This window comes from Perca flavescens, chromosome 16, assembly GCF_004354835.1.
Source record: "Perca flavescens isolate YP-PL-M2 chromosome 16, PFLA_1.0, whole genome shotgun sequence".
Classification (NCBI taxonomy): Eukaryota; Metazoa; Chordata; class Actinopteri; order Perciformes; family Percidae; genus Perca; species Perca flavescens.
In genome coordinates this window covers 17,716,742-17,741,215 of record NC_041346.1, presented here as the reverse complement: position 1 = coordinate 17,741,215, position 24,474 = coordinate 17,716,742, and the positions used below count along the sequence as shown (strand labels likewise).

The window sequence follows — 24,474 nt, the reverse complement described above, 5'->3', positions numbered from 1 at the left end:
TCATGATGATAACATTCCCCAACGGAGTAGTCCATCAAAACCACCTCTTCTGGGGTCCCACTTTGAAGTCTGGAAACATCCAAGTCCACCAATGACATCATAACATTCCCCAGGTCTCTGTGGTTATGTTTTTGAATGAGGGCCTGGGCCCTCAACGCACAAACTTTCACAGAGTGCACATTACCTGGCAACCATTTAAATGCAGTCTTGCAATTCTGGCACCGACCCCTCTGGTCAGAGAATGAGCATGCAATCACTCTCTGTGGCAGTCCACTAAAAGAGACCTACTTGACTCCCATCATAGGATCAATCAACTCATGGCAGGGTTCAGGTGCACGATGTGTCATCCTCAATAGCTTCTCTTTGGGCTCGGCTCTAGATCAAGGTCATGTACAAAATTGATTGTGATTGATCTGCCTGCATATTCTGGCCATGAGTAATAGTGGCGATACAACATAAGATAGGCCTTTTTGAGAGTGGGAGGGACCTCCTTTTTAAGCTTATGGCTGAATTTGAGTCAGCAGCACAGGTTGCTGATTAGGCCAGAGGGCACCAACTACATTCTTGAGCCATTCAGACAGGATAGGCTCCAGTGGTCAGGCAACAGACATGCCTATTGTAAGCTGCTATGGGACACAGGGTAAATATTTAGTTTGGAGAAAGAGGGGTAATAAATTTGAAGAGCTTTAACCTAATCACTCGAAGCCTGCTGCTATAAGCAGCCCAGGGGTGGGATGATGGGTGAGTGGAGTCTATACAACACGGGTAAATCGAAGCACAAAAGCGCTTACAATAGGAATCATCCATCTAAATAAATTTTTTTGTGTGTCCCGTGATTTTGAAGTTGACTGTTGGAGTAATTATCGTGTAGCCTACTACTTATTTGACTAATCTGGATAAGCCCCTCTGTCCAATCAAGCTGTTCCAACTCACTAACTGCAGCTTAATTGTCACGGTCATATTAAATAACAGAGGCATTCAACCTTGTCCGCATATGGGGTTGGACAGATGAAAAGATAAAGTGAAAAACAACTTCTTATTCTCTAAATAGTTCCTGAAAATAGACCAACCAATTACTCAAAACGTATATTGTCTAGATACTAGATTTAGCAATATCTCTGTGCAGCCCTCCATCAATTTTAGTTACTGTCTTAAATTGGGAGTTTTTTGTGTTTTAGGGCTCCCAGGAGTGTATCCACTAAGTATTTCTCACACCGTGGAAAAAGCAACTTGTGAAATCATTTTTGCAAAAGAGCTAGCCATAATGTAAGACCATACCAAACTGGAATGATGCCTGCAACATGTCACATTTGATACTGAATTATGAGTACTGCCGGTCCCCTAACCCCCTTTTCTACAGAAAATGCACCTCTCCTGCTTCTTCACATCTGTGTCGTGAAGGTGAATTTTGTGTGGGCCAGACAAAGTGAGCAGTAAGCTGCGAAACATACTCCATTTGCTTACCACACACTATCCAGAGAAGCGTCACTGTGGCGGCCATCAACAAAAGAAACTTAGGGGTAGACAGGAAGGAATGATTTAAGGTGTAACCATCAGTGACAAAAAAAAATACAAAATCGAGAGATCAAGAAGATATCCTCGATGAAAGATGGTAGGAGATGCATTCTGCAGCCCCGAATGGAAGTCATTTTTATCCACAGTGACGATTTAGCCAAATAAGTGAGAGCAATGCTACTTAGGAGCCAAAATCAACTATTACCTCAACAATGTGAATCTTGAAGAATGGAATAAACACTTTGATCACTTAATTATCTCATTAACTAATAGTGGAAAATGTACAGAGGGAAATCGTGATTGGGCCTCCCAGTAACTTTTGTGAAACTCAACTCCATCATCATATGTCACTTAATTCAGTTATATAATCAGCTATTTTGAGCCATGCTAGCAGCGTGGCTAGGGAAGGCAATGTCAGTCTGATGGTCAGCCCACCGCTTTGGTGCAGAGTGATATATCTCAATAACTATTAGATCACTTTAGTGATCCCTAAACATGTAGTGCCATCATCAGATCAAAATTGCAATGTCTCCAATACTTTGGTTTAAGACCAAATACCTGGACATTCCTATCAGCCTCAGTTGTACTAGTGCTAATTAGCTAATGTTGGCATACGACCACACTAAACTAAGATTGTGAGCATGATAAACATTATGGGCCCTATCTTGTACTCGGCGCAGCACAAATCCCGACGCAAGTGTCTTTGCTAGTTTAAGACCGACGCAGTTGTCAATTTCCCGTCCAGCGCCCGCGTCGTTTAAATAGCAAATGCGCCTGCGCCCATCTTTGCGCCCATGGGTGTGCTGGTCTTACAGGGAGCTGTGTTCAGGTGAGTTCTTGGCGTATTGCTATCTTGAGGCAGCGGGAAATGATCGTGCCATTGACCAACAAAAACCTGGTCTAAATTCAATAGCACAGCATTTCATTGTTATTTTAACAGCAAATTAATAAAATGTGCCTAGGCTTATGCACAGCGCGCACACTATGCTTGTTACGCACATAGGGAAGTGCAGCAGCACACAAACATGCAAAAGATTACAAATAAAAGTATTACAGTGCAAATCCGGCATCATAATAGCAATGCGCTAAGGTACAAACGTGCCTGGCTTTTAAAGGAAATGGGAGATGACACTGATTGGTTTATTGCATGTTACACCCAAAATACACCTATGAATTAATGAAGACACTAAGTACAAGCCTTTTTTAACCATGCGCATGGACCCTTTTTTCCGCTGTCAAACTAGCAAAAGTGGCTTTGGACGCACCTGCGCCATGCGCTTCACGCCGTGCGCTTAGATCGTTAAAATAGGGCTCTATAGCTGCTTAACATCAGCATGTTAGTATTGTTATTGCTAGCATGCTGACGTTAGCAATTAGCTCATAGTACAGCCTCACAGAGCCTTTAACATGGCTGTGGACTCTTATTTCTTCAGTTTGGATGGAATGAGAAAAACTATTAATTGGTTAGTGTGATAACAGGGTTAATACAGGTCAGACAGGCTATTTAATATATATATATATATATATATATATATATATATATATATATATATATATATATATATATATATATATATATATATATATATAACCACTCTCATTTTGGACAAATGCATTTTAAAACCAGGCATTTCAAATTCTGGTCAGTGTTAGTGACTTGTTGAACTCTAACCTCTCTGGCTTATGACCGGTTGACCTGAGTCTCATGACTCTGTGACTGAGGCCATAACAAATACAACCTACTGCTCATTGAGGTGGTTGTTTTAAGACTCACGCTGAGGTTTCTGTCCCATATCTGGATGGTGCCATCCTGGCAGCCTGCCGCAATGAGCTTCCCATCGCGGCTGTAGGTGCAGCATGTGGGGATGACCTTCTTCCCCTGGAAGGAACGCGGTTTGAACACAGACTTGTGCTTCTTCTCCGAGCTCAGGTCCCATGTGCGCACAGTGCTGCGGACAGACAAGAGTATTTCATTTATCCTGACCCAACTGTCATGAATCCCTCATAAAATATCTTTCCTTCAAAACATATTTGGTGATCAACACCATCCACCACTGTAATAAATCAGAATCATATAGAGATACAGTGTGCCTTAGCCATTCTCATGAACATAAGGTTAGGCAGCTATGTGTTGCAGGGTGAGGGGTTAGCAAACAGCAGTAAATCAGTCTGGCAGGCGTGTCTGAAGCCTCCATGAAACTTTTTAACACATTACACAACCTGGACCACTGAGAAGGAGGAAATAAAAGGCAGACTTTTCATACAGCATATGTGCAAATAAAAAGATTTCTTTTTCCAAAATGTCATCAAATTTAAGCCCAACAAGAATCCCTGATGGTTAAAGGTTTATATTCAAAACATTAGACACATTATGCTAACTAACAGCTGTGGTAGGCACTTTTTTTGCCATAGCTCGGCATAATTACTTTATTCCATAATTTCAAAAGGAGAGTGGACATTGATCTGAGAAAACCGAGTTGTTCCACTTTGACCCCGTTGGCATGGGCTGCTGTCTACAAGATGTCCAAGCAAGGGATGCTGCACACAATTTCCACCCAACTAATCTAAATCTTTTAAATTAACTCTGTATCTTTTCAGGGCTATTGTTAAATGTGTATAAAGGAGGATGCAGTGATTAAACAAAAATATGCTAAAAAGAGAGATATAAACTAATAAACAAAAAACATTATGACAAAAAAGACAAACTGAGGTGCCCACCAACACTGAAAGTGACCTCAAGAGCCGTAAACCTCCACATTTATTTATTGAACTACCTGACTACACACAAACATGTTTAGCCAACCTCTCACACACCCACACCAACACTCATGCCAGACAGAGCGTGTCCAAATGTGTCTGTGATCCACTGCATGCTTTAGTGAGCATCATGACCTTTGGGTCATGAGGTCAGCAGAGGAGTATAAACATACAGGCAGGGCTGCTACTTACAGCCAGGCAAGGATTCCTTTGTGGCCGGCTACACAGACACACACAGTCAACTGTGTTTGGATAAGTCTAACAATGTGATACAAATGCCAGCTGAAGACATATGGTTTGAGTGAGAACTGGCAAGGTTCAAATAAAACTGTTTGATGCATAGTTGTGTTTAAATCCAGATAAACCAAAGTTTCTGGTTCATAAATCAAAATATCTCTTACTGGAAAAAAATATGCAAAAGCCACGTATATAAGGAGGTTGCCCATTACAAGTGCACATGTGTATGTGTGAGAGTGAATGAGAAAGAGTGATAGCCACGGACTGGATGACAAATTGGTCCACCTGCCGCCTCACACAGACATCTCTATTTTGTTTACAAAAGACTGCCGGCGTCTGTCAAGCCAATAAAGACAACATAACCTTTCGCGTAGCACACAAAACCTGGAATGCCATTTATCATAAAGGCTCTTTCCAAAACATGGCACTGCTGGCTGTCAGGGGGACAGAACAGAGAGGTTGGAGCCCACCAGTGTTGAGCCAACCCTGAGCACAGGGCAAAGACTGCACACCCTCACCTGTCAGGAGCAAGACACAGAGCAGCGCAGGGAAGAGAAAACTGTCATCTCTAATATGTGGTGCTCTAGAATTGTTATTTAAATGAATTGCAGCTTTGCCAAATTAAAGTTGCACCTTTATTCCAGAAGGGAAAGATCTGGGACAGTCTCAATCAGAGAATGTGGTTGTTTTAGGAAAGTAACAGCAATGAAAAGAGTGAGATGTCAAAATATTCACATGCAGCATGAAGAAACTGCTAAAAACTGTGCGCCCTTTCCTCTTCCCTGCGACCCTGTTTTCCCTTCAATCAGCAGCCCCCTTTTCCCCTACAAACGCTTCAGAGACAGAGGGGTGAATGTAATAAATTGAGACCCATACATCCTCAGTCATGCGTGTGCACTTTACAAGGTAGCGCAGTCGTTCACACATCAAGTGAGGAGTGACAACTCCCCAGGCCCCAGATTTTATCTGTCCGTCAGGTTACAGACCTAGTGGGGGAGACGGCTGCTAGAATCACTTTCCCAGATGATGAGATAAGGAAGAGAGAGAGGGATAAAAAAAGCGTACGTCTTGTATAAGGTTGTTTGTTGGTCAAACTCCAGTGATAGGGATAGGCGATGCTGCCTGATGACCGGTTGACTGACTAACTAGGGCTCTGTTATGAGAAACGCGGATTAGGGGGGGGAGATGGTCCATCTTGCATCGCAGCTGAAGAAGACAAAGTGGGGAAATAACAGAAGGATTTGGGAAGAAGCATACACACAGTGAGAAGCAAAAGAAAAAACTCTCTGTTCTGAGCACAGATACAATGTGGGTACAGTGAGATACTGATTCATAAATCAACATTAATAGTGTGGCTCCAAAGTAGAAAATCAACCACACACAATAGTCTACATCAAACGTGTCATTAGTTAGCCTAAAGGCTGTTTTATGGTTCTGCGGAGGCTCCTCGCAGAGCTTTCGCCTGATGTTTATACCTGTGCGGTGGTGTGTGCGTTGAGTGTGTGTATGTGTGTGTGTGTGTGTGGTAGAGTGAGGGAGAAGTGAGAGAGTGACGGTGATTAGCTTCGGAGAAAGTACCGACTCTAGAGTCAAAGTGAGAGAAAGAAAGGGCTAGATTTGTCAAGCCGTTTGCGCCTGTTTCCAGGCGCTATTTGGTCGCAAAGACGGACGTAACCGATGCGGGTTATTTACAAACAGGGCGCACTTCATGTGGCAGATTGTCTGCCACATGAGCAAGAAGAGACAAGTTGCGCTTTCAATATGCGGTCGTGGGAGTGTCGTGGGGAAAGTGGGAGTTCCACCCAAAAAGGTGGGAGGATAAGCGCAAAGTGCACCTAATAATATATTCCGTGGTATTTACAAAGACTGTCAGTAAGAGCGCGTCTCTATGCAATCGAGTTTCCTCATAGACCTTTATACCGCTGGTGAAATGGCAACAGTAATTTGAGCAAGACGAGACATAGGCGAGGCTGAAAATATTTTTAACACAAGAATCACACTTTGTCAGTGAACACAACATCATTTAGCGTTACAGATCAAGCAGCCATGCAATATTAGAGTTACTGGAAGAAATCAAAGATGAAATTGAATCTCTCACTCAGCATTCACATCCCATTCCAGCAGTTGTTAAACTCCTCGCTACATTACAAATATTGGCATCAGGATCATTTCAAACAGTCATAGCATCAGCAGTGGGAATATCGCAGTGTGCACACAGCCATATCATAGCACAAGTACCGCTTTGCTACAGCGCAATTTACGGTAGAGTGGGCGGAGAAAGACGCTGATTGCCTGATGGGCGTCAGGGTTGATAAATACTACGCAAAATGTGGAAGCATATTACCGAACTCGCATAAACAGACGCAGCGCAAACTGCGCTAGTGTTAGTAAATTAGGCCCAAAGTGTCTCCTGTGTGCTTTCTGACCACGGTGGGAAATCTTTAGCAGGACAAGTTAACCCTCTCCATGATTTCATGCTGTTTATGGAGAAGGAGAACCAGGAAATGAGTAGGAGGAAATGCAATGCTACCGAGCCAGGGCCGAGTGACGCTGCAACGTGTAGTTAAATTTTTAGAGAGGTGCACGTCAGGCTACGGCGTAGGGTCCGGCGTAGACGCAGAGGGGCCTGCGGGGGTACGCCGTCGATTCGATGCAGAAGCATAAAACAGCCTTTAGCAGTACAGGTGAGACCACACACTACAGGAACAAAAAAGTAAGTCAGGACAACTCTTCAGATGTATTCAAGCAATCTGGTTAAGATGCCTTGCACATAAGGAAGTGGCCGTTTATTTAGTTCAACAAGAAAAGAAAAAAACACTCATTCACACACAAAAAAACTCAAAGAAACTGTCAGTCAAAAATTCAGCCATGACTGTGAATTGAACCAGAAGGATAAATGCACTCCTTAAAGGTATGGTATGTACATTCTTGGGCATGACATGGAACACTTGCAGTGTAAGGCGGGCAACAGTTGGGAGATGAGCTGGACTGTGCATGAACCTTTAACTGTGTGAATCGCCCCAACATGCTCACACACACTTTGTAATGAATGTCCTCACACTTTATCCCTGTTCTGTCACGCAGCTAACACTTTATAACCTAGGAGTAATGCCCTTTCCCCCCCAAAGAAATCCCAAGTAAACTATCATTAAAAGGGAAACTTCACCGATTAGCATTAAGCTTTGTATCAGTAAAACCCCGGTAGTATAGACGGGTTTCCCGTTTACAAACATTACAGGGTGCGTGCGCATACCAGGGGCAGAAAGACAGATTGGTGAGCTGGTCCGATAATGCAAACGCATTTTTGTCTCAGTGCACATTGTCTTAGTCCCTTCATTTCGTCATGGTATTTATATAACACATACTCTATGGTCTTACAAAGCTAACGTTTTTGACCGATTACAATTTAATCATTTGTTGTGAGCTGGAGAGCTCTCGTTATGAGAAGCTAGCTATAGCTCTGTTTGCCATTCATTCCAATGGGGAAACCTCGCTGCTAGAATTTCGACATGCATTCCGGTGGCGTATTCCTTTAAGCTTTCCTTATTGTTTGTATATAACTGCTGACTCAATAAAACATGATTTTAGTTGGATCTGTTTGTCGGTCTTTAATTTTGCAGTGTTACTGTGCTATATATGTATGGCTATAATTATCATTTTAGGCTAATGTAATAGCCCGTGTTGGCAGCAGGGTTACTCCTGAGTGTACCCTTATGGTTGGTTTATGCCTTAAAATAATGGCCAGGATTTCTGGGAAAAGGTACGATATGTTAGTTTCAAAACATCACTGCAGGTTGATTGTTTTTTCGCAGCAGAGGTTGATTGTGGGCGAGAGGGCCATAACAATAGGCTTGTTCGAGATGAGCCAGATCTGCGCAGAATCGATCACCGGCGATTGCCGCCCAATGCATGCTGGTTAGATTCTTGTCCGACTTGATCCCGACTTGCTCTGACATCATGCACACGTGGGCAACGATAATCTCACGAGACCAAGGCGGCCGCAGTTCTGAGACGCAGGTAGCGCAGTTGCTTTTCACCATAGACAGTATATAATGGACCAATAGACCCCGTTGCTCTGGACGGAGACCAGTGAAGGCTATTAGAAGCACTTTTCCGGTGATGGCCAGCTTTACTGCGCAGCCTCCAACTGAGAGAATGTGACGTGAGCAACGTGTCTGAAAGTTGTAAGTCTTCTGGGAGCTGTGCCGAGAGAAATCTCAATCATTCCCAATCTTACAGATACGGAGAGTGTAGGTGTATGTAAGGAGATAACATGGGCACAGGCTAATTAGTGATCACTAACATGCTAGTTAACATTAGTAATTAAACCTAAACATCTCATGTAAGTCGAAACTGCCTGCGAGCTTCTCCTGTACTATACGGTAATTCCTCTACTATGCGACAGTAAGTCACTTGGTTATGACACAATCGTTAGCCTATTTTTACAAAAACGTCTGCTACGGAGCCATAACGTGAGGTACAAGGTAATGGAGCCTTTTATATATTGTCGTGTTTCTTTGGAACTAAACAACGGACAAATAGAGTCTTTAAACGCTTCAGATGTAAAGTTATTCGCAGTCAAGTGACGTAAAAAAAAAATGGCGGTCAGCGGAATGCTAACAGGAGGTGATGGCCAGTTAGCAACAAAATGGCGCCATGATGGCTCGAGTTCTGAAGCGAAGCTTACCCCCTTGCTTTTCACCAACTGCAAGAGCCAGGCGGACGCAGGTGGACCCAGTGCATGCTGGGAAACGCCGGCCTCTCAGCTGATCGAACAGCTGATTGGTTCAGAATCGACTCAACATGACAACGTTTTATATAAACTTTTTATTGATTTTTAATCGGAGGGATTTTAACTGCTATTTGTCTCATTTAAAGGCTTATTCTGAACAGAACACATGTTGTGTGGCTGATGGTGATGTTTAGAAGACCGAGAGACTAAATCTCTTCAGATTACGGATCATCTACAGTCTGTTGTTAATTAAAATCAGCAACAGATCACATGTAGAGCATTCTGACAGCTACTCTGTCATAATAACATCAACTGGAGACTGTGTAGGAGCTGGTATATGGGTCTGATAACATTTTATTAAATCGGAATCGGACCACAGTGTTTATGTCACTTCCTGTTCAGCCTGAAGGCTGCTGGAATCAGCTGGAAAACTGTCCGACTTGAGAGTGGACTTTTGTCACCGCCCCCGGGTGCTGCCGCCTGCTCTCGTCCACTTTACAGGCGAGGCGCAGTTCATCTCGAACGAGCCTACTGTCTTGGTTAGCTCGCCGAAGCTCTACTGCCACTGTCTCGGCAACGTTAGCTAATGTAGGCTAACTATAGCCAGTTAGCTTTGTATGTAACGTAACAAAAACCCACCCATCTCAGAGGAGCGAAGCTTAATATTTCATTCAATAAAGTTATGTACAAAATGAGCACTAACGCCACAGGTCTTATGTTGGCAACGTGGACGCAGACGACTGCCTTCGGAGTTTACTATATCGATATAGTAAACTCCGAAGGCAGTCGTAATATTTACCTAGTAGGCTAGGCTAACACTGTTGCGCTAACGTTAGCAAAACATCGGCGTAGCTTTAGCTAGCTGTCTAAACTTGTCTTGAGTCCGGACCTTTAATTGTCTATGGTCCGGACTCGAGTACCACAGCCCTGACAGGTAGATATCACTTAGCTGAACAACCACAAGCTGCAACTTTTCTGATTGATACAGCAGGGAAGTTTGGGGTCCCCTGCTGGAGCTGCTCTCCCCGCGACCCGACACCGGATAAGCGGACGAAGATGGATGGATGGATGGACAATGGGAGCCTGACTGCTTGCACATGACCCCAATCTGCCCCTCTTATGGCTTGAAGCCATAACCTCCGCCGGTTTTTGGCAAAAGCAGGCTTCCCCCTAGGTATGTTAAACATCAGGCACCCATCACTGGCTCTGTTTGTACAATTAACTACGCAACAACTCCTTGGCATTTTGACTTACGCTATGCCTCTACTAGCTAGCTAGCTAGCTACACAAAACACGTCTTCTTTCTGCCCCCTGGTTGCGTGCGCAAGCAGTGATGACGTTCCCGAGAAACCCATGTCTTTTTGAATGACCATGCTTCTGTCAGTACCAAGGGGGTCTAACTTTGTTGACAACCTGAACTGGAAAATGATTTGGAATCTTCCTTACAAGTACCTTCTTATGAATAAAGTAAGAGAAGTCTCTTTCAAAATCATACACAGGTATTATCCTGCTAAGCAATATCTCCTTAGGTTTAAGCTTGACATTTGTGTTAACTGTTCGTTATGTGGAATATGTCCAGAATCATTGGTGCACCTGTTTTGGCAATGTCCCTATACCAGCATGTTCTGGAAGGATTTATCTCGATACATTACTGATAAACTTATTGCTGATTTTTCTTTGTTGTGGAAAGATGTACTGTTTGGTTTCCATGACAACAAAAGTAAAAAACAGAAAGAAATATATCTAGTAAACTTATTGATCATTTTAGGGAAATATCATATTCACAAAGCCAAATTTAGTAACTCTAAACCTTCTTTTATTGCTTTTGGTAAGGAAACGGAGCAATACATCAAAACCATCTATGACTCAAAAAATAAGAAAGCTGCTAAAACCATTCAGTTATGCTCTTTTTTTAATGTTTTTATATGAATCTCCCCCTGGCTCTCTTCACTACTGTGTTTTTTTTCTGTATTAATGACTGATTGTTTATGCTGTACTGTACTGTTTGTATCGTATAGTTTTAATAAAGATTGTTTATAAAAAAAATAAAAATAAAAAAAAAGTACCAAGGGGGTAAGCTTCGCTTCAGAACTCGAGCCATCGATGGCGCCATTTTGTTGCTAACTGGCCATCACCTCCTGTTAGCATTCCGCTGACCGCCATTTTTTTTACGTCACTTGACTGCGAATAACTTTACATCAGAAATGTTTGAAGACTATTTGTCCGTTGTTTAGTTCCAAAGAAACACGACAATATATAAAAGGCTTCCTTACCTTATACATCACGTTATGGCTCCGTAGCAGACGTTTTTGTAAAAATAGGCTAACGATTGGGTCATAACCAAGTGACTTACTGTCGCACAGTAGAGGAATTACCGTATAGTACAAGAGAAGCTCGCAGGCAGTTTCAACTTACATGAGCTGTTTAGGTTTAATTACTAATGTTAACTAGCATGTTAGTTAGCAATAATTAGCCTGTGCCCATGTTATCTCCTTACATACACCTACACTCTCCGTATCTGTAAGATTGGGAATGATTGAGATTTCTCTAAGCACAGCTCCCAGAAGACTTACAACTTTCAGACACGTTGCTCACGTCACATTTACGTTGTCTCTGTCAGTTGGAGGCTGCGCAGTAAAGCAAGAGATCACCGGAAAAGTGCTTCTAATAGCCTTCACTGGTCTCCGTCCAGAGCAACGGGGTCTATTGGTCCATTATATACTGTCTATGGGGAAAAACAGATGTTGCGTTCAATTGAAATTCGCCCCGCCAGCGTCGTGCTGCATTCAAAGTGGTTGTAAAATATCCTTTTTCCTATCCAGTGGTTGTTTTGTCGTTTAACAGGAACTTACTGGTGAAATAAGTTATTTTTATTTTTATTTTTATTTTTTTTTAAGTTATTGTTGTTTCATTTTTAATAAAGCATTTAATTTTTCCTTAGCAATAAACAAGCCGTTCTATGATGTCGTTTTTTTTGCTCCTTTTTGAACAAAAATAAAAAAAATATGCAGATTAAATATCAGGTAATAATCAACTGTAAAGTAGCTACACCTTTTTAAAAGGATCCTTTCGGTAAATCAGCCTCTGCCGGGTAGAAATTTGTGAAATTGTATAAAAAAGTTAACACCAACATTTAGTGGCAAATTCCATTGTTATGTCTACAAAATTATTTTAGCTATAGCAGAAGTTCAAGTCACCACTACATCTGGTCAAAATATTGATTTAGTATCTCAGAATATAAACTAAGAATCTCAAAGTAATGAGAAAATGTCAAATATTGACTTGGAATCTCAATATATTGGCTTAGTATCTCAATATATTAATTTATCTCAAAATATTGACTTAATATCTCAATATTGACTTAATATCTCACTATATTGTTCAGTATCTCAATATATTGATTTATCTCAAAATAGTGACTTAGTATCTAAATATATTGACTTATCTCAAAATATTGACTTAGTATCTCAATATATTGACTTAATATCTCACTATATTGATTTAACTCAAAATATTGACTTAGTATCTCAATATATTGACTTAGTAACTCAGAATATTGACTAAGAATCTCAAACCAATAAGAACATTTAAAATATTGACTTACAATCTCAATATATTGACTCAATATCTCAAAGTATCGACTTAGTATCTCAATATATTGACTAAGTAACTTAGAATATTGACTAGGAATCTGAAAGTAATGACAAACTTTAAAATATTGAATTAGAATCTCAATATATTAACTTCTGCACACTGGCGTGCAACATATTACTTTGTATTATGGAGTCTGGAGATCCTTTTTTCTTGTTGAAGGGGAAATCTATTGTTGGGGCACGTTTGTTTCTACTGTTTCAACAGAATTGTATTAATGTTGATAGTGTTTGGATGCTTTCAATGGTTTGTTCAAATTCTGCATTAGCAAAACACAATTTTTTTTATAAAACGTTGAATCTTTACCCGGACAAGTGACTTTTATGCATGGACAAGTGAAACGTAAATGTACTTGTCCAAAGGACAAGTGCCTCAAAAAGTTAATGTCAAGCCCTGAAAGCAGTAGATCATGAATCTGCCATGTGTGACTATTTGTGGCTGCACTTCAATTATAATTCCTTAATGTGATTGGTTTGAGCTCATGATAAAAGACAAATTATGTTCCTCTACAAAAAGGAAGGACAGAAAGGACCTGCCATGTTGTCCTCAGAGTCTCCTTGCATACAGCTACACATCCACGTCCAGCTGCAGCCCTGACAGCAGGCCAGCACAAAGGGAATCCCTGGCATTTAAACCTCCTGGAAACATTCCTCAAATTGTGTGTATTTATGTGTGCACATGCGCAAGTGTGTCTTAAGACTCAACAGAAGTGAACATGTGGGCCCTATTAGAACGACGCCGTTTGTCCTATCCTATGCTCCACTGGCCGAAATTTCAGTCAAACATTTTTTGACTGCTTTCCTGAGGCACTATAAAACTACATCAAGTAAAACCAACAATCTGCAGTATCGTGTCCTTGAAGCCACTTATGCAAAGCTATTTTTAAACAGAATTTAATCACTTTTAAGCCACTACCGTTTAGGATTTTGTTCATTAAAAAAAAAAAAAAAGACTGCAGCTCTCACAAACCATGACTAACACAAAAGTCCCAGCCATATTTTTAGTTTACTTCGAGTTCAATCCTGCCAAAGAAATTCTCCCACCAGGAGTAGACCCACTACATATTGCCTTCACTTTCTGATAAATAAATCTGCGGTTTTTGAACAGGTGTTCAGTCTTTCAGCAAAGACTTTAGTTAAAAGGGGCTCAATACTTAATACGCATTTTCCGCCTTGGATCAAACATGAATAATGTTGGAAAACATTTTGCCGCTTAAAAATCACACTACTCTCAAAACAGAACGACAGAAAAAAGGGAAATGTTGACACCAGTCCGAGCACAACCGCTTTTCACTGACGGACCTGAGTTGCACAGTTCTGCTGAAGCCCCCATTCAACCCTCAGTATGAAAGGACAATCACTACCACCCTGCTGCTGCATTATTATGCTTCATCGGTACTTCCTTCTCATCCACTTCCTCTCAGTGAAAAAAGGTCTGGGTTAATGAAATCATTCAACGAGCTGGGAGGCAGTTCTTATGAATGAGATTCCATACAGCTAGTGGGACCTTTAATTAAGGAGCTGGGCGGTCCACTGATCATGCTTAATAACCTATTCAAATAAACACAACAAAGACTCTAACTGGGCTGATACAGGAAGAAAGACAGAAAACCTAGGTGTTGGTCTGATGTTTAAGCAGACACACACAGTAGCAGACACCCACTGGTACTATTGGCCAAGTGCTGGTCCATTCTCAAGAGGCCCACTGACTACAGTCGTCAAGGGGGCCTGATGGAGCAAAAGAATGATGAGCAAGAGACCACAACTGAGTGTAATAAGCGGAAACTCCTGTCAATCAAGCAAACACACTTTCACACATATAAATCAAAATCATTATTTTTTGAAAATAATATGGTTTTGAAAATCCCAACCAATGAAATTAGCAATTTAGACCATAAAACCTTGAAGAAAAAAAAAAAAAAAAAAGACTTTTTAATACAGAAGTTGGCCTGTCGTGTGCACTGAGATTGCAGAAGAAGTCCTCATGGATTAAGCCAGTTCCAAGAAGCAGCACACATTTGCTAAGTAAAATCCAGAAACCCCTCATATCTAGACAGATCACCAAATGCCTGGCTGCCTTTTGTCCAGCTTTATGCATAGCCACAGGCGCTATGCTCACAGTATCTCAGACTGTACTCTCAAAGATGCTAAAATTCACCAACGCACAAAAAAATGCATGCACCTTGAATGCTTAACGCTGAAAATGAGAACAGAAACAAGGACTAAAGTAATGTGATCAGTGTGTATCGCACCTGTTTAAGACCCTGGCGCCTATGTTCTGTTTGCACTGGAGGAATGAGAGGGACTTTTGAGTGAAGAAGTGTGAAGTTGGAGAGGTGGTGGTTCGACCAAGAAAGTCAAGATCAGCACTTCATCACCAAGAGCCCCTGTGGGGCAATGCACATTACTAAAGTGATGATAAGTAAAAGTGCAAAAAGAGAGATTTGACATGGGGGTTATATGGACAACATCTTTCACCTGTAAATCACTGTAGGCAGTAACTGCTTCTTTCCATTTCTGAGACGTAGGTTGCTGTGCTGACCTGCTCTGCTGCTGTAAACCCTCCGCATATGCAGCTGCTCTGCCTGAATGGTTCCCTGTGCTCTCCTCTCCGCTGTTCTCCTGTGAGCTGGCCAGGGGCAACACCCAGTGCTAACGTGCCAGGGGAGGATTTCCAGAGCCTCAATAAGAGCTAAATAAACCAGCCTCCACATCTGGGACAGCAGTAACACTGGTAAACACTGGGCCGTGGCCTGCCCACAAAGCCAGGTCCTTGTTTCCACTTAATGATAGCGCTGGGTTTCTGCAATGCTGCCTGTCACACTCACTTAGACTCATCACTGTGCTCTCACTCAAAGTCACACGCTCGCAAATATTCACTCACACCTATACACACGGCAAAGGATTACGGCTTCTGCAGTCATACAGTACAGGTTGTGTGTGTGTGTGTGTGTGTGTGTGTGTGTGTGTGTGTGTGTGTGTGTGTCTTGTTATCTCCAGCAGTGTTGCTCTGGTCCAAATTACTGCATACAAATAAAGGGCTGCATTTGGACTACATCCAGTATAAAATGTACAATGTGTCAATGCACAGCTGTGAGGCCAAGCTAAGATACCCGTTCCAGAGGCATAATCTGGACTAGAGGACTCCCTGCTGGTGACAGAGGATGAGAGCAAAGAAAAGTCTTGGACATGACATACACAAGATAGTTGCCCAGTAAGGATAATTTTGAATAAAGTTTAGACAAGTAATGATAATATTCTGGAGGGGTGTCTATAAATCTTATAAATAAATGTGCCACACCAAAAAATTATTTCTGACAAGATCAACTGATGTTTTGGTTCTACAGTAGACCATTTAAAATGTGTTTTTGCACTTTCCCGGTGCGTCATATGGAATAATGAAACAAAATGAGCAAAATCTTTTACAGTTAGAAACCGCAAACATACATGGCAGGACATAGTATTTCAATTAATTACTTTTAAGCACTGCATGTCTCCTGTTCCATCCAGTGCATACTTTTCCCTTTTAAAATTCAAAGTAAGGACACATTCTAGTGGTAAACCAACAAATGTTTGATATGCCTGAGCATGGAGTGGATATTTTGGTGACTATTTCTCCTTCTGAAAATGTAATGGATTATATCATGATGGTTGAGGTTTACAGTACGTAGAACATTGCAGCTATAACAAAGAAAGAGGGAAAGTAATTGATTATGCCTACAACTCAGAGCTCACAACACTTATTTAAAACTCACCCATCATTGGAGCAGGTCATGAACTCTTCTTTAATCTTGGGATGCCAGCAGCCAGAATTCAGCATAGCTGTGTGGCCCTGAAAAGAGCAGAAAGTTTACAAGCTGCACACTTTTAACAGGCACTAAACTGTTTCTGGCCTGATCCTGTCGCTAGCTTCCAGTTGCTTTAAGGTGCAGCAGCACAAGCCTGTGAATCATGTGGTTTACTGTGGATCTAGTCCGCAACATAGACATTCAGGGCTACAATTTGCCCTAAAACGGTTTTTAAACTCAAAAGGGAAGAGCTGGTGGAAAAATAAAAAGGTGAAATATCACCAGGAGCAACCAATGAAGGTGAATTCATGAAGACGTATTTTGCAATTGTACTGCACGCAAATTATGTGCAGAGACCGCTGTTCTTCATTGTTAAATCTTGAGCCAAAGGGCACCAAGATAGCTCAGTTGGTAGAGCGAGTGCCCATATATAGAAGTTTAATCCTTGACGCAGCAGGCTCGGGTTCAACTCCGACCTGCGGCCCTTTGCTGCACGTCATTCTCCCTCTCTCTCGCCTTTCATCTTTCCTGTCGAATAAAGGCCTAAAAATCTGGATGAAACTTAAAAGGGACCTCTCTTGAGGAAAGGTTCTTTTTGGACCTTTGATTTGATCGTATTGTAACCATGACTTTTGGCCTTCCTCAACATAGGCCTGGCCCTACAACTGAGCCGCTGATCTCTGAAGCAGTGCAGCAGGCTGTGTCACAGCTTCAAACAGCGAGCTCCTACAAGAGTAACTTTTAGACATTTCCTCTGCTGGAATAGTCCTGTGGAGAATTACTCATAACAAATGACTTCAAAGTGGGATAACCTAGAGAGAGGCCTCCCCCGCCGCCAGGTCAGAGAGGAACACTTCAGTGTGCTGCAAAGAGGCTTCAGACATGACATACCGCTATTTGACAGGATGCTCAAGAAAAGCAGAGCCTTGCATGAGCAGAAGTTGACCAAATGACATTGGTATGTGTGCATCAGGAAGAGAGGCTTGCCTGTTTACTGTCAAATACTTTAAACACACCACTCGATAAAACTACCTAGATCTTGCTGTTTTACGACTAAAAAAAGGATTAATAACAAATTGCTAAGGTGTTAGACTTTATGGCAAAATACAAACTCATATAATGGTTAAAGCTTCAATGGGCTGTGAATGACTGCCGCCCTGCTCCGTGTAATAACATCAAAATAGGCAGAATCATGCCGAAGAGCTTCACGATTAGGGTGAAGGAGCTGCTACCTTCTTTTAGAATATATAAAAAAAAAAAAATCTGATTTCTCTTCCTCAACAGTTTAGGACAACACATTGCCAATGACTAAAGAGAAACAGACTGATGTTTAAACTAACAATGAACTAAAATAGAGCATGATAATGACAAACAGCACTAACAGCCCTAATAACTAGAAGTGGCTGATTGGGGATAACACTGGTATGTCCAGTTTGTTTTCATTACAGTTGCATTTAACATACTGTAGGCTAAACAGGTTTCTGTTAGGTTTAACTGTAGTTAATTAGTTGACCGACAAAAAATTGGAGCTGGACAGCCAATAAAGCAAGTTGACAGAAAATCTATTTTGAATATCTGACTCATGATTGACACAAGTTTAAGCCATGATTTATGAAGCAAAAATGCCAATTAATGTCTTGTTTCAGCTTTGCGCCTTTTCTCTGTTTTTCTCTCTTTGGATTTTGGGCTGTTGGTTGGACAAAACAACCAATTTGAAGATTTTGGGATCTAGGAAACTGTGGTGAGGATTCTTCACTGTAAGTGCTGTTAAATATGTGCTGTGTTTATGACGCATTATTAATGAAAATTCATAGTAAATTTATAGTCTATATTCAGTCTCATACAGTAAATAAATAGGAAATGTGTTTAATGTAAAGGTTGAAATGAACGTGATGTAATAGTTAGATTTTAGTTTCTCTCGGAACTAAAGTTCTCTGTTGCGGTTTCCGCTGCTGCGGAATTTGTTAATGGACAAAAGGAAACCTAAGGTGTGCACATGTTACAGCGCTCTGCTAATTAAGTTGGAGTTTCACTGTTGTCGGAGGTCAAAACGAACTGTGAAGGATTTTCCGAGGATTTAAGAACCTCTTTTCAGGACAAGCAGCCAACGAGGTATTTTATCTTATATGTGAAACTTTGTTTATATTCTCGCCAAGCGGAATTTGTACTTTATTTTCTTTGGTAATGTATAATTAATTGGACGTGCTTACTGTGTTCATTCATGTAGTTCTCAATGCGTGATGTGGATGCATTAAGGACAGAAGAGCAAAGCAATAAACGCCCGTTTCAAAGAACCAACCTGTGTCTGTGTTGTCGTGACGAGAGCTACATTCACCAAATTTTCCTAAATTTTATGAAAACTGTTAATAAAAAAACAACAACAAGAAAACACATAATTGCATGTGCACACAGGCCTCTGTTGGGCAAATATCTCTGCACACAGGGGGATGAGGTAGGAGGCAAGTAATTGTCAACAGAGGCAGAGTAGAAGCAAGGACTTAATTATAACATGAGACACAGCTAATCGACTGGGACATTGTCAGCGGGCCAAAACGCATTATCATTGAAGCAAACTCTCCCATCAGCTCCAGATGGGACAGAGCAGGACAAGAATGGAGGACATCCAGGTAAACACTACTCACAATCAATGGGCCTTCACTTGTTCAAGTAATTCATATGAGTGGTATAAACTATGTCTAAATGCACTGCAGCTGGCACAGATGGTTAGTGACCACCAATACGGCTTTCTTAAAAACAATAAAACCCAAACATGGGCGATTAATTAGGATCCTCCTTTGTAGAGGCATGTACAAAGAAGAGATGAACCATGACAGTCCTGAAAGCATGTGGTGGTCCTCTCCCCCTGAGACTGCCTCTGGCTAGTCAATACAATACAAAAACAGACCAGCTCATGGCTACACCTTGCTACCATTATTTGTTGGCAGGATCCACCCACAGAACATAAGAGCAGAGCATCCAGCCTGTGTTTAGAAATAGCAGCAATCACTCTTGGACTGTTACTTTGGAAGAGAAAACATGAATGCCTAGTCTGGCTATCACCAGACCAAGCTCAGTCTTTTAAGATTGAACATTAGTATGTGGAGTCTGCTCTGTATTTTCTCTGCACAAGAGGCATGATCAACGGGCATAGTTCAAATGACTCTGTACGCAATTGGATAGTCCTTCAACCAATCAGACCAACGATCCGGGTGACGTAGCAGCGACAGCGGCATCAACGGGTTTCTGCGCTTCGGTGGCTGGCTTGTTGAATGTAAACAAGAAGCTGCTTGGTCGCTTCTCTATCGTCATCTTGTTAAACCCGCCAATAGCGCGCCAGGTGGATAAGCCAATTTGTGATTGGTTCCCGCAAATTTGTAACAGAAGCAGGATAGATAAACAGGTACAGGTTTCCAGCCTGAGCTGCAGGGCGAAATCTACTAATGAATGCCTGTAACATTTTTAAAGTGGCTTGATCAATATTTTTTATAATGATGTATCAAATGACACCACAACTTTACCGTTTTGGTTCACTCTCGACGCTCTCATAGTGTCGTTTAGGCTGCTGTTTTCAGTGAAAAAGTTCTTAAAAAACCAACTGTACACTACCTGGTCAGCACCAAACGACACAGTTAGCGACTAGGTGGTAAACAGAGTGGAGGATTTAGCAGAAGAGCCAAATATTTCCCTCAGCAAAAAAAAAAAAAAAAAAAAAAAAAAAAAAAAGAGCTAAAAAGAGAGTGAATATTGGACTTACATTCATCAAGTATCCAGAAACATGACTACAAACAAGTGATAATGTTGCTCCATAACTGCTGGTGTGTAATTAAGCAACTGCTAACAAACAAGTTTAACATGGGCACCTGGGTAGCTCACCTGGTAGAGCAGGTGCCCATATGCAGAGGCTCAATCCTCGACGCAGCGGCTCAGGGTTCCAGTTTATTACCAAGTTGGGTTTTATTTTTAAAGTTTTGGCCATCAATTTGATCAGTAATAATATTCTACCAAGAAAATTACTGAAATCTGGGAAAGCTTCAACATAGCTAATATAAAGTCAGACAGGGCAAGAAACACGTACTTTTGGATGATCAGAATTTATTTGGAAGACAAAATGGAGTGAAACAGTGAAATAATTGCCAAACTGTCAGTCCTAAAAATCCATCTCAGCTTACAGATTTCTTGGTTCAACTTTGACCAACAGTACTGTAGTTCTATGCTTTTGTTCTCCCCAAATAAGGTGGTCCAGAATCTGGTTGAATTGTTGGTTGATCATCCGATCACACGTGTTTATTGCCTTGTCGCTGTGTTACTAGATCACAGCAATTACTTTGCGAGTACAATGTTATCACAACCAAGTGAACAATGGCCAAAACTATGAAAATATGAATATAAGTATAGGTGAGCACCACTTTACCTTGGTTTTGGCCATATCCACAATGTACTGGTCTCCCTTCACACACTCCATGACATTGAAGCCATCACGGTCCAACACCTTGGCCTGTGCATTGCCAGAAACCACCAAAATGACATCACCAGTGTTGCTGTACTGCAGGGTCTTGATCTGATGGCTGAGGGCAAACAACACACAAAGAGAACATCTGAGGCAAAGAAGATACTTTTAGTTTGCATTTCTGTGGTGCTGATAAGTTCTGACAAGTCTCTTGGTGCCTGTTTGCAAGCCATCTGTGAGTTGTGATTTTACAAAACGTCTGCACCAAAACAAAAGTTATTCAAGAAGATTTTTAATCTTTCAACGGCTTCAAAAGGGGACAAAAACAACAATAGATACATGTAGCTATAGGAACAAAATAGCACAGCATTAACACAGCAGGGGGTAGCAGGGGCATCAATATTTCCATACACACAGCAAAAAGTTCCATTGCTGGAATAAAAGTGTGGCTACCAAATGGTAATTTTCCCCATTGTTTTAGTTTGACTGAGCTCATTTTTTGGGGGTCAGGAAAGAGAAATAGTGGAACTCAGCAGCACAGCTTTCTGAAGCCCAGCTTGTTAGTAAACCAAAAAGGCTACTGGATCACACTGTAATCAAATTAAATGTAGCGTACATTTCTGTTAATAAGGGGAAGCCTGCTCCAGCTCAGCCCACTGGTTCCCAAAACCAAAAAAGAATTTGATCTTTGATGATGGCTTCAATGAAACACAGAATAAACACGCACAGACACACAAACATCCACATCTGCTTCTGAAAGGCTCATTTTGAATGAAAAGAGAGGATGTCACAGAGTTAACATGAGACTTAATGAAGCTCAAGAAGTGTGTGTGTGTGTGTGTGTGTGTGTGTGTGTGTGTGTGTGTGTGTGTGTGTGTGTGTGTGGTCTTGTTATCTCCAGCAGTGTTGCTCTGGTCCACTTTGTCACACATAAATGCAGTGAGTGTACTTGATGTTTGCATGGAACTATTTAACCACATGTTAAGCAATTGTGTTGATGTTACACGTTGTATTCTCAGAAGTGAACTCACCACTCACAGGGCTGGAGGGATCTGAAAGCCTGCAGAGCCTGGTCCATTCCAGCAAAATCCCAGAACCGCACATCATAATCATACCCACCAGTCACCAGACGAGCTCCAGAGGGGTCTAATGCAAGAGCTGATACCTGAGGAGACAATGAGTTTATATTTCAAACTACTCACAAGGCCAACCAACTTTAGAAGGTTGCTTCTGCTGCTACAAACATTTGACAGTGTAGTTATACTGCATTCTCTAAAAAGGCAGCAAAAATAAACAAAAGCCAAATATTTAAAGTTTGTTCTCATGTAATGATCAAATTATTCAGATCTAAAATGTTTTAAATCTGCAATCAGCACTGTATCTGGATACCAGATTGGTTCTATACTGATGATACAGAGATTTCAAAAAATGTTCTCACTGCTACAAAATATCAAGTGAAACAGACTTGAGAACTTGGGAATCAGTGAGCGGCCCCTCCACAAATGGCATAGCCCTGGTCAGCCTACAGTATGACGTAAAGCCATCGAATGCCTCTTTGTTTAGATCCTGTGAAACTGCCGTTTCGGTACTCTATTCAGAATTCCAAAATAAAAAGACGTATTAACAGGAAGTGGAAGGCAGGACTTAGGTTGTTTGTTTTGGTCAAATCCATAGCTGTGGGTAGCCTTTCTTGAGCAACCAAAGCTAGAAGTACACATTGGGTTATGAAAACATTACACCTAATGAGTTTAAAACTCAGACCCTCAACTCGCAATGTCTGGAACCTGTAAGGTAGGTCAGTGGCTTTCCTTTTCTCAATTTGTCTGGCTGTGGCATAAGTTAGCTTGGCAGTCAGTTCCAATGCGTGTTGGGCTAGTGTGGATCATGTTGCTTTGCTGTGTGTTGTTCATTCATTCACCGGACCATCGGATTTACAAGTCACTTACAATGAATACAAAACTTCTTATTCTTCTTTCTAATTGAGTCATTGAATACATTACCATAGAGACACTTAAGCAATAATTAGTGAATGTTGAAAGAATAAGTCCTTACTGTCTTGGTGCCGTGCTGCAGTGTAATCTCATGAGTGTCTGGAATCTTCTTCACTGGATTCTAGGGCGGAAAGTTGAGATGAATATAAGGAAACAGTAATAGAGTGAAGAATTAAGTGTATAGTTATAGAGTGGCATTTCATCCCAATATTCAATTACACATGACATTTAACATTTAATAGGCTGTTCAACTAAAAACTCTGGAATCACAGTAATCACCTGCAAATGACTGACTGGAAACAGTTACACCACTGGATGCAAAAGGTTAGGATTTGAGCAATATCACTCACAACCTGGGGCATTTACTTCCCTACGTGACAGAGTGTAAATTAATACTCTTCATGTGAAAACCAATGCACCACCACGCTTTTGAATAATGCTGCAATTGCCACATATATTTAGGTATGAAAAAGAAAGAAACAGGATAAACACCTAAGAGACAACATTGTAATTACTGTTCAGTAACATAAGATCATAGTCTCTCATGTATAGTGTTAACACTAACAACTGAGTCTATTTTCTTGTGCTGCCATCTAGTGGTGACAAACAGGTGCCTTTATAGGTCTTTTTCACTGAGGACACTGACATGTCACGGTAGGAAAAGCACAGGTGTAAATAATAAAATTACTGATAGCTCAAGGATGTAATTTATATTTAACTGCTTCGGCTCCTTGGCATTCCTTCTCTCTATCACACTGTGACGACTTATTGTGACACTTGATGATAAAAAAAAAAGAGAGCAGACATTAATGTTATTAGTAACACCTGTGCTTTTCCTACTATGACAAATCAAAATGTCTGTGAAAAGGCCTATTTAAGGCAGCAGGAAGACAGATTGGATGTTTTCAACAGAATGTATAAAAACTCAGGTGGTGAACCTATTGGAAATATTTTGTAATCCACTCATAATGTCTACTGTTAAGTGGGTTATTTCAGACGTACGTCATCATCATCATCATCATCGTCATCTTGTGTCTCCCCTTCATCATCATCACTGTGAGCCGCGTTGCCTGGTAGGCGAGGCAGTCGCACATGCTCATCATCGTCATCTTGGGCTGTATATTGAGGAGGCAGTGGAGGCCCAATAAGCTCGGATTCTGAGTCTGAATCTGAACCACTGTCACTGCTGCTCTCACTCTCCTGTTTTCTAAAAGGAAAAAAACAAAACATAATTGTAAGTCAAAGCAAAAATGTTATCTTACGTTTGATTTACAGACATGTAACTAACCTCTGAGGTAGTGGGGCCTGACCAAACTGTAAAATAGTACTCACTCCAACAATTAAACAAAAAATCTCT

General features: G+C 41.2%; 1 protein-coding gene across 1 annotated transcript in view; it reads right to left on the bottom strand.

Moving 5' to 3' along the window:
• Nucleotides 1–24,474, bottom strand: part of wdr70 (WD repeat domain 70) — a 48,933-nt gene that overhangs the window by 23,047 nt on the left and 1,412 nt on the right. The window contains exons 5-10 of the mRNA XM_028601792.1: nt 24,120–24,324; nt 23,179–23,238; nt 22,158–22,291; nt 21,091–21,244; nt 16,647–16,723; nt 3,290–3,464 (exon numbers count right to left, since the gene is read on the bottom strand). Coding sequence (XP_028457593.1) covers nt 3,290–3,464; nt 16,647–16,723; nt 21,091–21,244; nt 22,158–22,291; nt 23,179–23,238; nt 24,120–24,324 — 805 coding nt within the window. The remainder of the gene's footprint in view (nt 1–3,289; nt 3,465–16,646; nt 16,724–21,090; nt 21,245–22,157; nt 22,292–23,178; nt 23,239–24,119; nt 24,325–24,474) is intronic.